The 14966-nt window shown below is 37.6% G+C and overlaps 1 protein-coding gene across 1 annotated transcript; it reads right to left on the reverse strand.

Annotated features, from left to right (window-relative positions):
• Positions 1 to 6430: 6430 nt before the first annotated feature.
• Positions 6431 to 11354, reverse strand: LOC307010280 (uncharacterized protein; the record flags this gene model as incomplete). Its single annotated transcript, XM_079634825.1, has 11 exons — positions 6431 to 6650; positions 6913 to 7008; positions 7095 to 7179; positions 7267 to 7346; positions 7486 to 7707; positions 8034 to 8165; positions 8264 to 8371; positions 8452 to 8510; positions 8789 to 9743; positions 10113 to 10294; positions 10610 to 11354. 11 exons carry the CDS (start codon positions 11352 to 11354, stop codon positions 6588 to 6590), a joined length of 2727 nt encoding a protein of 908 aa, XP_079490951.1. The 3' UTR covers positions 6431 to 6587.
• Positions 11355 to 14966: the final 3612 nt, after the last annotated feature.

Below are 14966 nucleotides of genomic sequence, written 5' to 3' on the forward strand. Positions count from 1 at the left end.
TGCTGAACACAAAGAAAGATATTTTGAAGAATGTCAGTAACCAAACAGTAGTCTGTACCCATTGACTTCCATAGTAGGAAAAAAAAATACTATGGAAGTCAATGGGTACAGACTACTGTTTGGTTACTGACATTCTTCAAAATATCTTTCTTTGTGTTCAGCAGAAGAAATAAATTAATACAGGTTTGAAACAACTTGAGGGTGAGTAAATGATGACAGAATTTTAATTTTAAAGTGAACTATCCCTTTAACTCACCCAAAACCAAATATTTAATGACAAGAATACTATTTATTTTTTATTTATTTTAGCTAGAAATGAAATGACAGTTGGAAAAATTGGATAAAATTTACGTCTTAAAACTGACTCTACTGCAACTTTCAGATGCATTTTTACCCTTCAACTGTCACAAAACAGGATAGTGGGATTAAAGAGGTCTCAATTGGAAATCACCTTCCGTTCTGTGGCCTTCATTTTGTATCATTTAATCACCCAAAACCTCTGCACACCCTCGGTCTCAAAACATGTTTGCTTGCCTGTTTAGTATTTTTGGCCATTCCGAACTTGATATCACCCATATAAACCCAATACAATCCTGTGACACCAACACAAGCCTAAAACACAATGCATAGTAGCCTACATCACACAACCTTGAAAGGATGAACAGAGTAGTTGCCTCTCTTGTAAAGAAAATCTAAATAAACACATGAATCATTAAATGATTCAAAATTCATAAATGTCCAACCAGGTAATTATAAGTTTGTTAAAAGGACATACAATTTTACCTCATTGCAGATTAATAGGCCTTTATATTAAATAACCATTTTGTGTACAGACATAAAACAAATAACATAGGCTACAGCCTAACAATGCCTAGCGACTACTCAAAGCAACTGACAAACAATTAGATATACTGTATATATATATATATATATATATATATATAAGTATATATTAAATTATATATATATATATATAATTTAATATATACTGTATATATATATATATATATATATATATATATATAAATAATTTAATATATACTTTATATATATATATATATATATATATATATATATATAATTAATGTGTAGGTCTATATTATATAGACTATATAGGCCAACTTTTATTTAATTAAATAAAGCACATATGGAGAGAGTTTTGTCGCCGTTTTACTCCAGACCCTTAGGTGGTCTAAAGATGTACAGTATATTTGTGTAGATGAATATATTTACAACCAATACAAAAATACTTTTTTCCCTAGCATGAATCATGGTGTTATGGCCAGTGTTTGATCATTTATGTTGTATTACCTGGATTTTGTAATAATATCAATAATATAAAATATCCTCATTGTGAATCTAAAGAATGTAATACCTACTCTGAAAGACTATTTCCAGAAATCCCTAGTTATTTTCTTAATCTGAAATGCAGTGTCCAAAACCATACTGTCCTTTTTAAACCAATTCATAACCGAAAGTTGTTACAAATAGGCTAATAATATAGCCTATATAATAAAAAAAAATTAAATGTAGTTTTACAATAAATCCACATTTTATTATGTAAAAAACAATGTAGGCTATGTAACAATGTATGTTTGTGATGTATATAGGCTACATCACAAACATACATTGTTACATAGCCTACATTGTTTTTTAATGCTCAAAATAGTACACAAGTAATAGCAACAATCAACAATAAGAAACAAACAAACAAACAAACACACACACACACACACACACACACACACACACACCGGAGTCCACCGTCATTACGTACAGTCTGAAGCGCGCGCAAGAGGTCCTCGCTGCAGCCTGTAGCACGATGACGTAACTGGATGGTCCAATACGTAGTGGACTGGACGCTGTTACGCGCATGCGCGGTGGTGTGTTTTGGTGACGTCATATATGCATGCGCACTAGCGCACTAGCACTAGTTGGTGAACAATCGCACGTGCTTTGATCTTCCAAGAAGAATAAAGTTAAATATAAATGGTCACTTGAGTATGCAAGCTCTTTTCCGCCACAGAATAAAACATTTAAAAAAATAATTGCGACTTTTTACAGTTTACATTTAGCATACTGACTTCAGATCTCAGAATTGTGAGATATAAAGTCAGAATTGCGTGAAATAAAGTCTCAATTGCGTGTTATAAAGTCAGAATTGAGAGATATAAAGTCAGAATTGGGTGTTATAAAGTCAGAATTCTGACTTTTTTTCTCCCAATTCTGACATATTTTCTCAGAATTGTGTATATAAACTTGCAATTGCGAGTTATAAAGTCAAATTTTTTTTTTTTACCTCAGACTAGTTTAATATCTCAAAATTCTGACTTACACGCAATTGCGACTTTATATCATGCAATTCTGACTATCTCCCAATTGCGTATTATAAAGTCAGATTTGCGATATATAAACATGCAATTCTGAGAAAAAAAGTCAGAATTTCAAGTATATTTCTCGCAATTGCGAGTTTATATCTCATAATTCTGACTTAATAACACGCAATTGCGACTTTATATTACGCAATTCTGACTTAATAACACACAATTGCGACTTTATATCACGCAATTCTGAGATAAAAAGTCAGAATAGTGTTACGACCACTGGGCTCATACAGTGACCGCAACATAAAAGGGGAGACCACACTGATCGCTACGTTTAACAAAGAATGTTTATTTAACAAGAAAATAGAAGTGTATCAGTAAATGTAATGGTTAACTAAAAGTGTAGTGTACATCAGTAGAATGAAACGGGAGAGGAGAGGAGGTGCGCGACGAGCGAGGCAACCACCAGCCGCGCAGACCGACGGCCCGAAGTGGAAAGAGAGAGACTGCCAGCTCCTGGAAAGCCCCTTTTAACCAGTCATCCATTAACCTTCACGGCCAGCCTACAGCTCCACCTGTAGGACTAAGACAGACAGACAGACGGCAACCATAAAACACAGACAAACAGCAAGCTGCCCAGCAACACGGCAAAGCCGGTCATGACAATAGTGAGATAAAAAATCGCAATTACCTTTTTTATTTCTCACTCCGTGGGGAAAACAAGCTTCCATAGACATGTCTTGCAGACACTGAACAGCAAAGACGAACCTTATGTACAGATCACTGGAAAAACGAGTAGCCATTAAAGAATGAACTCTTACCAGGCAAAATATCATAGCCTAAGCACTTTTTTTTTTTTTGACATCTGACAAGATTTATTTTCTTGATGCTGTTATTATTTTTGCATTTTCCCTTGGATGTGTACTGGTATTGTAAGATGTTTACATACCTTTAAAATTACAGAGACAATTAGATTATTCACTCATTTTTGCTTCCACTCAACAGCAAATATGACCTGAATAAAATAAAATGGCTTTATTTTTAAATGTTCTATATACACGCATTTAAAAAAAAATACTTGCAGTGAGGACATGCTATTAATCTATCAAATATAGGTTTAAAATCATGTGATTTAAAATGTTGTAAAATTAACTATTTTGTATGTAGAGAGAAACTCGGATAACTTAAGCATCCCATGTAGGCTAAATAATTACTTATTCATCAACAATTACTTATTACTATTTAACTGTAGGCTACTACTACTACAGGTTAGATTAGAACATCATCTCAATACAATATTGAGCAAACATGTCACCTTTACCAGCGCAGGCAAATTATAACCATAGACAGTACGATTATAACCCAGAGATCGTTACTGCGCATGCGTCTATGACGTCACCAAAACGCACCTCCATCCACTACGTATTGGACCATCCAACACGAGCTACAGACTGCAGCGAGGGGTGTCTCAGCATAGACATGTATAAAGGCTAGATGGCTCAAGGCGGAGTCAGCTGTGTCGTCAACTTGGCGGCCATCTTAGGTCATGTGACTGCGCTGCTGCTCCCTGCTGCTGTGGCCGGAAGGTGAGTGACAAATGCTCGTAACTTGCTGAATTCTTGATGGATTTACAAACGGTTTGGTTTATTACAAACCTTATTAACGTGGCTATGATTTGTGCTGATGCCGATGTTTAAATTGTAGCTTCACGTTTTGAATGTATGCAGTATGCAGTTAAATAGCCGCATCCCTGACGTTTATGACACACCAAGCCGTTTGAAAATCGGTTGAAAATTGAGCAAGATATAGTTATTTCAGCACTACATGCACAATAGACTCTAATGTTATAACTGGACGAGCGGACCTGTCCTAAGATGGCCGCCGTGTGACGTCGTCGGGTCCCATTGGCTCTCAGCGCCGGTAAGCCATCTAGCCTTTATACATGTCTATGTGTCTCAGCGCGCGGACCCGCGGTGTGTTTTTGGCAGTCACTTATTTCCAGGGGTTTCAGTACAGCGTAAAAAATGTGACGTTGTAGAGTAGGCGTTCTCCTAATTCCAAATTTGCATAGGTCACCGGTCATGCGCAGAGCACTCCAACGTTTTTTTTTTTTTTTTTTTTTTTTTGCCGCTAATAGAAACAAGATTAAAATTGATTATTTATGTCACGTCAAAGTAAATTATTTCAAAGTCACACGCTAATACATTACACAATCGCGCCATTAAAACAATCTGAAATATTGTAATACAGGATCCACGGTCACACTTTTAACAAAAATATAAAAGAAACGAAAATAAAATAAACGGTCTTGTGTATAGTAAAGGTAAGACTGGATGAACTTAACATTTCTCTACTGATCTATTAATGTAATACAATATGAATAAAAGTGCTGCACTTGTTTTCACTTATAATTGCATGATTCTTATTAACCTATAGGCCTAATACAAGTAATTAGTGAAATGTACTGTCAGTTAATAAAATGGCATATTACATGTGCACCAGACACCTGTGTGTGTTTACAGGGGCTTCATACGAGATACCTGTCCTAACTGAATTACATGTGCATCAAATACCTGTGTGTGTTTACAGGGGCTTCATGTTTGATACCTGTCCCAACTGAATTACATGTGCATCAAATACCTGTGTGTGTTTACAGGGGCTTCATACGAGATACCTGTCCCAACTGAATTACATGTGCATCAAATACCTGTGTGTGTTTACAGGGGCTTCATACGAGATACCTGTCCCAACTGAATTACATGTGCATCAAATACCTGTGTGTGTTTACAGGGGCTTCATGTGTGATACCTGTCCTAACTGAATTACATGTGCATCAGACACCTGTGTGTGTTTACAGGGGCTTCGTGTGAGATACCCGTCCTAACTGAATTACATGTGCATCAAATACCTGTGTGTGTTTACAGGGGCTTCATGTGTGATACCTGTCCTAACTGAATTACATGTGCATCAGACACCTGTGTGTGTTTACAGGGGCTTCATGTGTGATACCTGTCCTAACTGAATTACATGTGCATCAAATACCTGTGTGTGTTTACAGGGGCTTCATGTGTGATACCTGTCCTAACTGAATTACATGTGAATCAAATACCTGTGTGTGTTTACAGGGGCTTCATGTGTGATACCTGTCCTAACTGAATTACATGTGCATCAAATACCTGTGTGTGTTTACAGGGGCTTCATACGAGATACCTGTCCCAACTGAATTACATGTGCATCAAATACCTGTGTGTGTTTACAGGGGCTTCATACGAGATACCTGTCCCAACTGAATTACATGTGCATCAAATACCTGTGTGTGTTTACAGGGGCTTCATGTGTGATACCTGTCCTAACTGAATTACATGTGCATCAGACACCTGTGTGTGTTTACAGGGGCTTCATACGAGATACCTGTCCCAACTGAATTACATGTGCATCAGACACCTGTGTGTGTTTACAGGGGCTTCATACGAGATACCTGTCCTAACTGAATTACATGTGCATCAGACACCTGTGTGTGTTTACAGGGGCTTCATACGAGATACCTGTCCCAACTGAATTACATGTGCATCAGACACCTGTGTGTGTTTACAGGGGCTTCATACGAGATACCTGTCCCAACTGAATTACATGTGCATCAAATACCTGTGTGTGTTTACAGGGGCTTCATGTGTGATACCTGTCCTAACTGAATTACATGTGCATCAGACACCTGTGTGTGTTTACAGGGGCTTCATACGAGATACCTGTCCTAACTGAATTACATGTGCATCAGACACCTGTGTGTGTTTACAGGGGCTTCATACGAGATACCTGTCCCAACTGAATTACATGTGCATCAAATACCTGTGTGTGTTTACAGGGGCTTCATGTGTGATACCTGTCCTAACTGAATTACATGTGCATCAAATACCTGTGTGTGTTTACAGGGGCTTCATACGAGATACCTGTCCCAACTGAATTACCAACATGAATAATGTTTTTATACAAAATTCCTGCTTCACTTTAATTTAATTCAGAGACTTTACACAAGTTCTATGAGATATAGATATAAAATGAAAATCTATATTTTAATACACATACAAATACGCTGTTAAACCTTAAAACCTAGGTTTTTACTAACTTTTTTCCACTGCTATTTTAAAACAACATACTGACAACTAATTGTTCTTACTCAACTTTATTAAAAAAGAAAATATCAAATATTGACAGCCAGCATAACAAGGCAGGACTTCAGCTTTTGGATGTCTCAGGACACAATCTTTACAGGATCTTCTGATGTACTATCTCCCACATCATCACCTTTCGTATGACTGGAATGTCACACTAGATAGAGAGAACAAGCATGTTACAGACAAACTTTGATGATGGATTTTGACAAAAAATAAAAGCTTTTGAAGATTTATCAGTGAGACCGTGATGCAGTTGCTAAGGTGTTCCATGTTGTTACTATAAAAAAATGTGTCCTAAGTTTAGAGTGAGGTAGATACTATAGTGTGTTAGTGGATAGATATGGTTATTGATAAAAGTCAAACAAGTGTTAAGAATCAGGTTTGTGAGAAATAAATATTGTAGCTTGGTCATGTACCTGTCTGAAAGTAAGTGGCTTTCCTTGAGAAAGGAAGTCTGCATATTTGCAGATAAAAACCCCACAGTCATTTCCATTTGTCTGTTTGGGAATTGCCTAGAAACAAAATTCCAAGTAAGTATAACAAAACAGTTATTTGAATAAGAATATTTGTATAACTTATTATATTGTGGTATGCATACGTTGGTTCTCATTCGGCCGATGGTCCATCTGGAAGCTTCAAAGCAGCAGGCTTTTTTGATTTTGTTCTCTTCCATGAGGTATTCCCTGTTAATTAAAATCACACGAGACATGCTTACATGCCTTCAAAGCAGTGTGAGGTTAAAACCAAAGTTGCAATTGGACATAACTCACAACAATATGTGGCAGATCGCATCATGTCTCTGACCCATGGAGTCATAGCACTGGATGGTCTGGGATTTGAAATCAATTACCTGGTGATAAGCAATAGAGATAAAAGGTAGTTGGTTGTAATTGTGAAAAAGTAAATATACAATTTCTACACTTTTAATCATACAGTATAGATATGGAAACTATGCGTTACAAAGGCATTGCTATTCATAAATTACTTACAGCCAAAGCCCAGTGCAAGCCAAGGTGCAAAGGAACAAGAACTAGATCACAGAGGAAGAGATCCACTGTTTTTGTCCATTTCTTCACTGCTGCATGGCCTGCAAAATGTCCGTCACTACTCAGAAGCTTTGGGTAGAAAAATGTGCTCAAACAGTACACTTTAAGGCCTTCCTGCTGATCATTGCTCCTCTTCATTATCAGAGACAAATAGAAGTTGATAACCTTAAGAACATAAGAGTAAAAATAATCATGATAAACATCCATGACGGCCAACATTAGAGCTTTTTAAAATGATCAGATTAAATCAGACAAATGCCAATATTTAAAGAAATCATTGTGTCCAACTTGATGACTGGGATTTTACTGCAAACAAGCAAAACAGTGAGATTATATATATATATAATTAGCTACAATGTTATTAGTATCATTTATCCTATTTTTTAAAATATATTTATTGCACAATAAAAAGCAAAATAAGACTGTGAACAAGGGTAAGTGAACATACAGTAAGATTAGAAATCTTACTGTATGTTCACTTACACTCTTACCATGTCATTGAGCCAGGAACCCTCCTCCAGCGTTGCCAGGTCCCTCTGTCTAATGCATAGTTTGAAAGCTGTGCTTATCACCATGTTTGGGTCATCTTGTTCCAGAATATGTCTCACCTCTGATGCCATGTCCTAAAAAAAATGCAACGTACATATAAACAAGGTCAAAGAATTTGCTTAGTGGACAGATGTTACTGACAGAACATTTTATTTCACAATCATATTCTCACCTTTGTTAACCTAGGTAAGTTTTCACTATGGTTCACAAGATTGCCAGCGTGTTTCAGTGTGGATGCTTTCCTGGTTTCTTCCACAGAGACCTCCACACCACATGATGACTGAAGAGAAAATCACAAACAACTTAAAATTTCATGCAATTAATAGCAGATTAATTAATAGTAAAGTAACTGTATATTGCCTGAAGCAAGTCTTTGTCCATCTCTGTCTTTTTAGTCTTTTTATGGAAATTGCCATCACCTGATGGGGAAATGAACAGAATATGAAAGAATAAAAAGAAAGCATATAGAAAACACAGCATATGTATAGCACATAGAGACCTTTTCAATAATGAACTATTAAAAGGTTGCCAAATGCCAAGACAAGTCATATGTCAACAAAACGAAACAGGAAAGAAAATAGTACATCATTTACAAAAATAACCCCTTTGGCAAACACTGATTGTATAGCACAGTATTGCTACACCAAGATCAAGGTGTATAAAAAAACCTCCTCTATTTAATTGTAATATAACAAACCTTCATTTGCAACTGCCATCGCTCTCATTTTGCGTTTTCTGCCAGTTTTTTGTTTGGCCTTCTTACAGCGACTTGGTAAAGCCCGAAGGTTTTGCTTGACAGCCTCTTGCTGCTGGAGAACCAGGCCATTATCCTTAGGTAAACTGGATTTGAGTGTTTCACAAAGCTCATGAACAACACAAGATGCATTCTGAATTGCCTTCTTGTCAGTGCACATATATGATACATCATGTAAATGTTTGAGCTCTTCGCGTAAGCGCTGCTGATCAGCTCCTACACCAGTTGACTGTGGCTCACTGTTGTGTGTCTGTTTCCTTGGGTAAGGAAGAGGACAAACGCAAAAGTCACTAGAGAAGTCTTCTTGAGTGCTGTTCTCAGTGATTGGTGGATTGGTTAGAGCAACACTGAAATCCAGAGTTATATATGGGCTTCGACAATAGACTGGGCTAAGGTCTCCCCATGTTTTGTCAGAGTGACTAAAAACAGCGAAGAAATGCTTGCATGGTAAGAACGTTTTTTTGAAGAGGACACATTCACAAGATGGGTACCTTTCAGAGTCACCAAGTTCTACTCTGTACCATGCAGAGTTTGTCTCACTCTTTACCTTGAAAGATTCATTTCCAAGTACCTCAACATGCTCTTTTGAATAGATGGAAGCTGCTTGGATACTGTTTAAGCAATGTTTGACAAAACTCCTGGGTTTGTCTCTTAGGAACGTTGGCACATCTGGATTGTATGTTTTGCATTCACTACTGTAGATGAAGTTGAGTCTACTGTATGATAGCAACTGTTCTGGGATGAAATCGCATATAATAGTTTCAAGCAGAGATGTAAGACTTCCTGTTCCAGAAAATTTGAGGTAGAAGCTCTTCAATGATTTATTGAGAGCCTCAACTCCATTGTTGGTGGTAACTGCCACAGAGAATCCTTGTGGAACATAGGCCCTACACCACCGCTGAAAAAGAAAGTAACATATTACTTCGATAAAGGTAGTTGATGCAGAAAGAATGGAACATTACACCCCGTCTACACTGGATGCATTAAAAGCAAATACCCTAAACCACTGTATCCTATCCAAGCAAATATCCTACCTAGACGGTGCGCAAAATAGATTGAGGCATCCATTTCCTCAACTCAGCGCAACTACCATAATCAAGTGTAGACTGAATCAGTGATGATGATGACTTGCTTTTGTTGTGTCTGTCTGGTGTTGACAGGGCGTAATAACTTCAGAGAAAACTAAATGCTGGCCTGTCCCTTTTATATCAATCTAAATGTACTGTACAACAGTTGAACACGGAACATGTCCAGTGCAGTACCTCACCTCCCGAATACATAGCCACCTTGTATCAACATAATGTCTGACTTCAAATGACTTCTTGTAAACCTTGCTCTCCTTCAGTCTGTCAACCTCCCTATCACAAGATGATTCACTTGGGGCACTAGCTATCTCACGCAGGTGGCCAAGTAGTTCACTTTGCTCAGAGTGGGACAACTTGTTCTTGGCTGCCAGAAAGAGAGTATATGGGATATTAAACACTGTAAAAATAGGAATTACCTATGTTTCAGATGACTAATTTACAGTACAAATGAAATGTAAATAAATGAAACTAAGAAAACAAAGTAATACATTACTGAAAGTACTTTGAAAGATGTTTTAGAAAAACTGAAATGTAAATCTAAGGCTGTATTGTTTACTTCTAATGAAAAGTAAAAATAAATTAAAATAAATTAAAAAACACACATATACATTATCACATATCCAGGATTATAATGAAAACCAAAGACTATAATGGAATTCTGGTATCAGCTGGACTGTACCTTGTCTTGTCCATCGTATCCAAGCTTGCTCACGATGGAATGAGCACAAATACTTCTGTGCATTTGGAAATGTATGGTCCAGAGCTTGATATTCCTGTTGTGAATAATCAAGCATGAAGTACTTTGGCTCCCAATGCAGGTTCCACTGTTTCAGGATGTTAAGAGCTTCAGCTATCGCTGTGGTTGTCTCGTTTTCACATATAAACTCAGCAACCGGTTTGTAGCCAACATTAGTCCGAACAACAACCAGAAACAGGGGCAATGCATATTTGGTGGTTCTGTAAGTGGCATCAAGTAGGACCATATCTCCATAACGCTCAAGTAAATGCTGCTGTTGTTTGTTTTGATGAATAAACAAGAATGTTTCTTGTGATGTGGTCATCTCCGGTGTGTGTTTATCCTCAAAATCTTCCTCGGAGTCTTCGGTGACTGGAAATCCATTTCTTTGTGCATTCACTTCAATGTGTATTTCTGTCTGATCTCTGTAGTTCTCTGTGCACTGCCTAAAGAAAAATTGGGCATCTGAATCTGTTAATTTCCATTCATCAATTTTCTTTTCCAGTTGCAGTTGATCAAAGCCAGAGTATTTTCCAGCAAGTAAGGCCTGATGCACATGATTTTGAATAACATGGCTTGATGGGTAGTACGATGGGTCCTGTGGGTGTGGTAGAACACTTCCCATGCCTGAAAGCTCTTTCTGGACAAAGGTTTTCAGAACCTTCTTCAGGAAAGGGACAGAGGTCATTCCAAGTGAAACATATTCATGAATTTTGTCACGCACCTCGTGATGGATCTTATTTGAGAAATGACAGTTTTCTGAAATGTTGTGCTTTTTGTGTGCTTCTGCCAAAGGTATTTTGACATGAATTACTTCAGAAGTGGCAGTGGGGTTCTCTTTTATTGACTCCAGAAGCCTCTTTATAGCTGCTTGTTTTTCACTCCTAGAACTTTTGTCTCCAACAGCAAAGTTGTCATATCTGTCAAGAACAACATACCATAATACGTATCTGTCTGAAAAATATGTCAATAATAGTCCCATGTATTATGTTGCAACACCCTTACATGAGACAGAACTAAAGAGTGCTCTCTTTTCACCATTACCTTTATAATGGTAATAAAGTTATACATTTTAAATGAGTGCATTTAAATGAGTCATGACAGTCAAATTTACCTTAATATATATCTGACATATAATTTTGCTGGGCAATCAACTTTCTTGCTGCTTTGAATGTGAAATCTTCTTCTGCTGATATGTTCATGTTCTGTGTGCTGCAGATTGAAAGACAAATTATTTCTACATCACTACATTACATTTCTAGGGCCAGGGAAAAAAAATTGTAGTAATAATAAAAAATAGTTATGCCTACAATTTTGTCTAGAAGTAAATTAAAGCAATAATAAGCCCAATGAATCAGTGTTTTACAGAGAATTTAGAAAAGCTAAGGGGCACTTCACAGGGCTTATTGCTTTTATACAAAGGTTAGTCCATAAATAAACATATTTATTTTCATACACTGAGTGCAGCAGAAGTACTTATGTAATTAGGTCACAGGTGTATGGTTTATCAAGTAACACAGCGGCTTTGAACGCAGCTCAACCAATCAGAATCAAGGACTTGAATTAGCCGTTTCATAAGTATATTTTGCCACTCATACAACATATATTAAGTTCATGAAAATGTGTGCAGACTTTAGAACCTACCAACTCCTCTGTTTTTGGTGCCTTTTTGTAGTTTTTTCCATGCTGGCAAGCATATATCACTCTTCTTTTCACAGAGAGAGGAATGCGTTTTGAATAATCTTCCACTTTCCATAGAAATCGGGGTGTCACTTTTTGCTTTTTTTGACTGTCATCCGACCTGTCACCAGTAAGTAAATAAAAGAAAAAGGCATTTAATACTTTGCATAGCACATTCCCTTTTACTTGTTCATATTTCAATTATGAGAAAACTGTAAGTAAAGATTTGTTTAATGAAAGTAGCTGTCTTAAGTGCATGTCTATTAAACGCAACAAATGTTCTTCGTAGCAATACTTTCCATAAGGTCATAAATAAACAATCAAACAAATAAACATGCAGTTCATTTAGAAACTGATAAATTACCAAACAGTGTAAGATGTGCCAGTTGCCCGTTTGTGGCTTTCCAAAAGAAGTTTCAGGTCTTCTTCTGAAGAAACTATGCCTGTGATGTACTCTTCTGAAGATGAACATATGTGAAAAGATGACGGAAGCCAGTCTGGTGGGAAACAGAGTAATATTTAGTTTAGTACTTTAGTCTACATTGTCCTTCTTTATTGTTTATTCATTTTATTTAGATCATAGAATGTTGATTTAGATAAATTCATATGCACACATGAAGCCCCAGTAAACACACACAGGTATTTGATGCACATGTAATTCAGTTAGGACAGGTATCTCGTATGAAGCCCCTGTAAACACACACAGGTATTTGATGCACATGTAATTCAGTTAGGACAGGTATCTCGTATGAAGCCCCTGTAAACACACACAGGTATTTGATGCACATGTAATTCAGTTAGGACAGGTATCTCGTATGAAGCCCCTGTAAACACACACAGGTATTTGATGCACATGTAATTCAGTTAGGACAGGTATCACACATGAAGCCCCTGTAAACACACACAGGTATTTGATGCACATGTAATTCAGTTAGGACAGGTATCACACATGAAGCCCCTGTAAACACACACAGGTATTTGATGCACATGTAATTCAGTTAGGACAGGTATCACACATGAAGCCCCTGTAAACACACACAGGTATTTGATGCACATGTAATTCAGTTGGGACAGGTATCTCGTATGAAGCCCCTGTAAACACACACAGGTGTCTGATGCACATGTAATTCAGTTAGGACAGGTATCTCACATGAAGCCCCTGTAAACACACACAGGTATTTGATGCACATGTAATTCAGTTAGGACAGGTATCACACATGAAGCCTCTGTAAACACACACAGGTATTTGATGCACATGTAATTCAGTTAGGACAGGTATCACACATGAAGCCCCTGTAAACACACACAGGTGTCTGATGCACATGTAATTCAGTTAGGACAGGTATCTCACATGAAGCCCCTGTAAACACACACAGGTATTTGATGCACATGTAATTCAGTTAGGACAGGTATCACACATGAAGCCCCTGTAAACACACACAGGTGTCTGATGCACATGTAATTCAGTTAGGACAGGTATCACACATGAAGCCCCTGTAAACACACACAGGTGTCTGATGCACATGTAATTCAGTTGGGACAGGTATCAAACATGAAGCCCCTGTAAACACACACAGGTATTTGATGCACATGTAATTCAGTTAGGACAGGTATCACACACGAAGCCCCTGTAAACACACACAGGTATCTGATGCACATGTAATTCAGTTGGGACAGGTATCAAACATGAAGCCCCTGTAAACACACACAGGTATTTGATGCACATGTAATTCAGTTAGGACAGGTATCAAACATGAAGCCCCTGTAAACACACACAGGTATTTGATGCACATGTAACGTTAATTCAGTTAGGACAGGTATCTCGTATGAAGCCCCAGTAAACACACACAGGTGTCTGATGCACATGTAATTCAGTTAGGACAGGTATCACACATGAAGCCCCTGTAAACACACACAGGTATTTGATGCACATGTAACGTTAATTCAGTTAGGACAGGTATCTCGTATGAAGCCCCAGTAAACACACACAGGTATTTGATGCACATGTAATTCAGTTGGGACAGGTATCACACATGAAGCCCCTGTAAACACACACAGGTATTTGATGCACATGTAATTCAGTTAGGACAGGTATCTCGTATAAAGCCCCTGTAAACACACACAGGTATTTGATGCACATGTAATTCAGTTAGGACAGGTATCACACATGAAGCCCCTGTAAACACACACAGGTATTTGATGCACATGTAATTCAGTTAGGACAGGTATCACACATGAAGCCCCTGTAAACACACACAGGTATTTGATGCACATGTAACGTTAATTCAGTTGGGACAGGTATCTCGTATGAAGCCCTCCTTACATTAGAATCCTACCGTATTTTTTACAAATTCGTCTGCCTCTTGATCATAATAAAACGTAATAAACAGTTACCGATTTCGCTGTTTTGTCCTTGATTGTCCATTGCTTTTTAATGTTTATCAGTTTGCTCTTCATCGTCCACCAGTTCTGTCTCTAATTTGAAAAGCCCGCGGGAAGAAGGAACTCTACTCTGCGCATGTGCGCTGACCTGCAAATTATTATTTCTTTTTTTGGAAAGGGGTGTGACGGCCACACCCTCGGATACGCCCCGCGTGCGTCGCGGTACTGAAACCCCTGT

Source organism: Phoxinus phoxinus, assembly GCF_949152265.1.
Source record: "Phoxinus phoxinus genome assembly, chromosome: 1".
Lineage (NCBI taxonomy): Eukaryota > Metazoa > Chordata > Actinopteri > Cypriniformes > Leuciscidae > Phoxinus > Phoxinus phoxinus.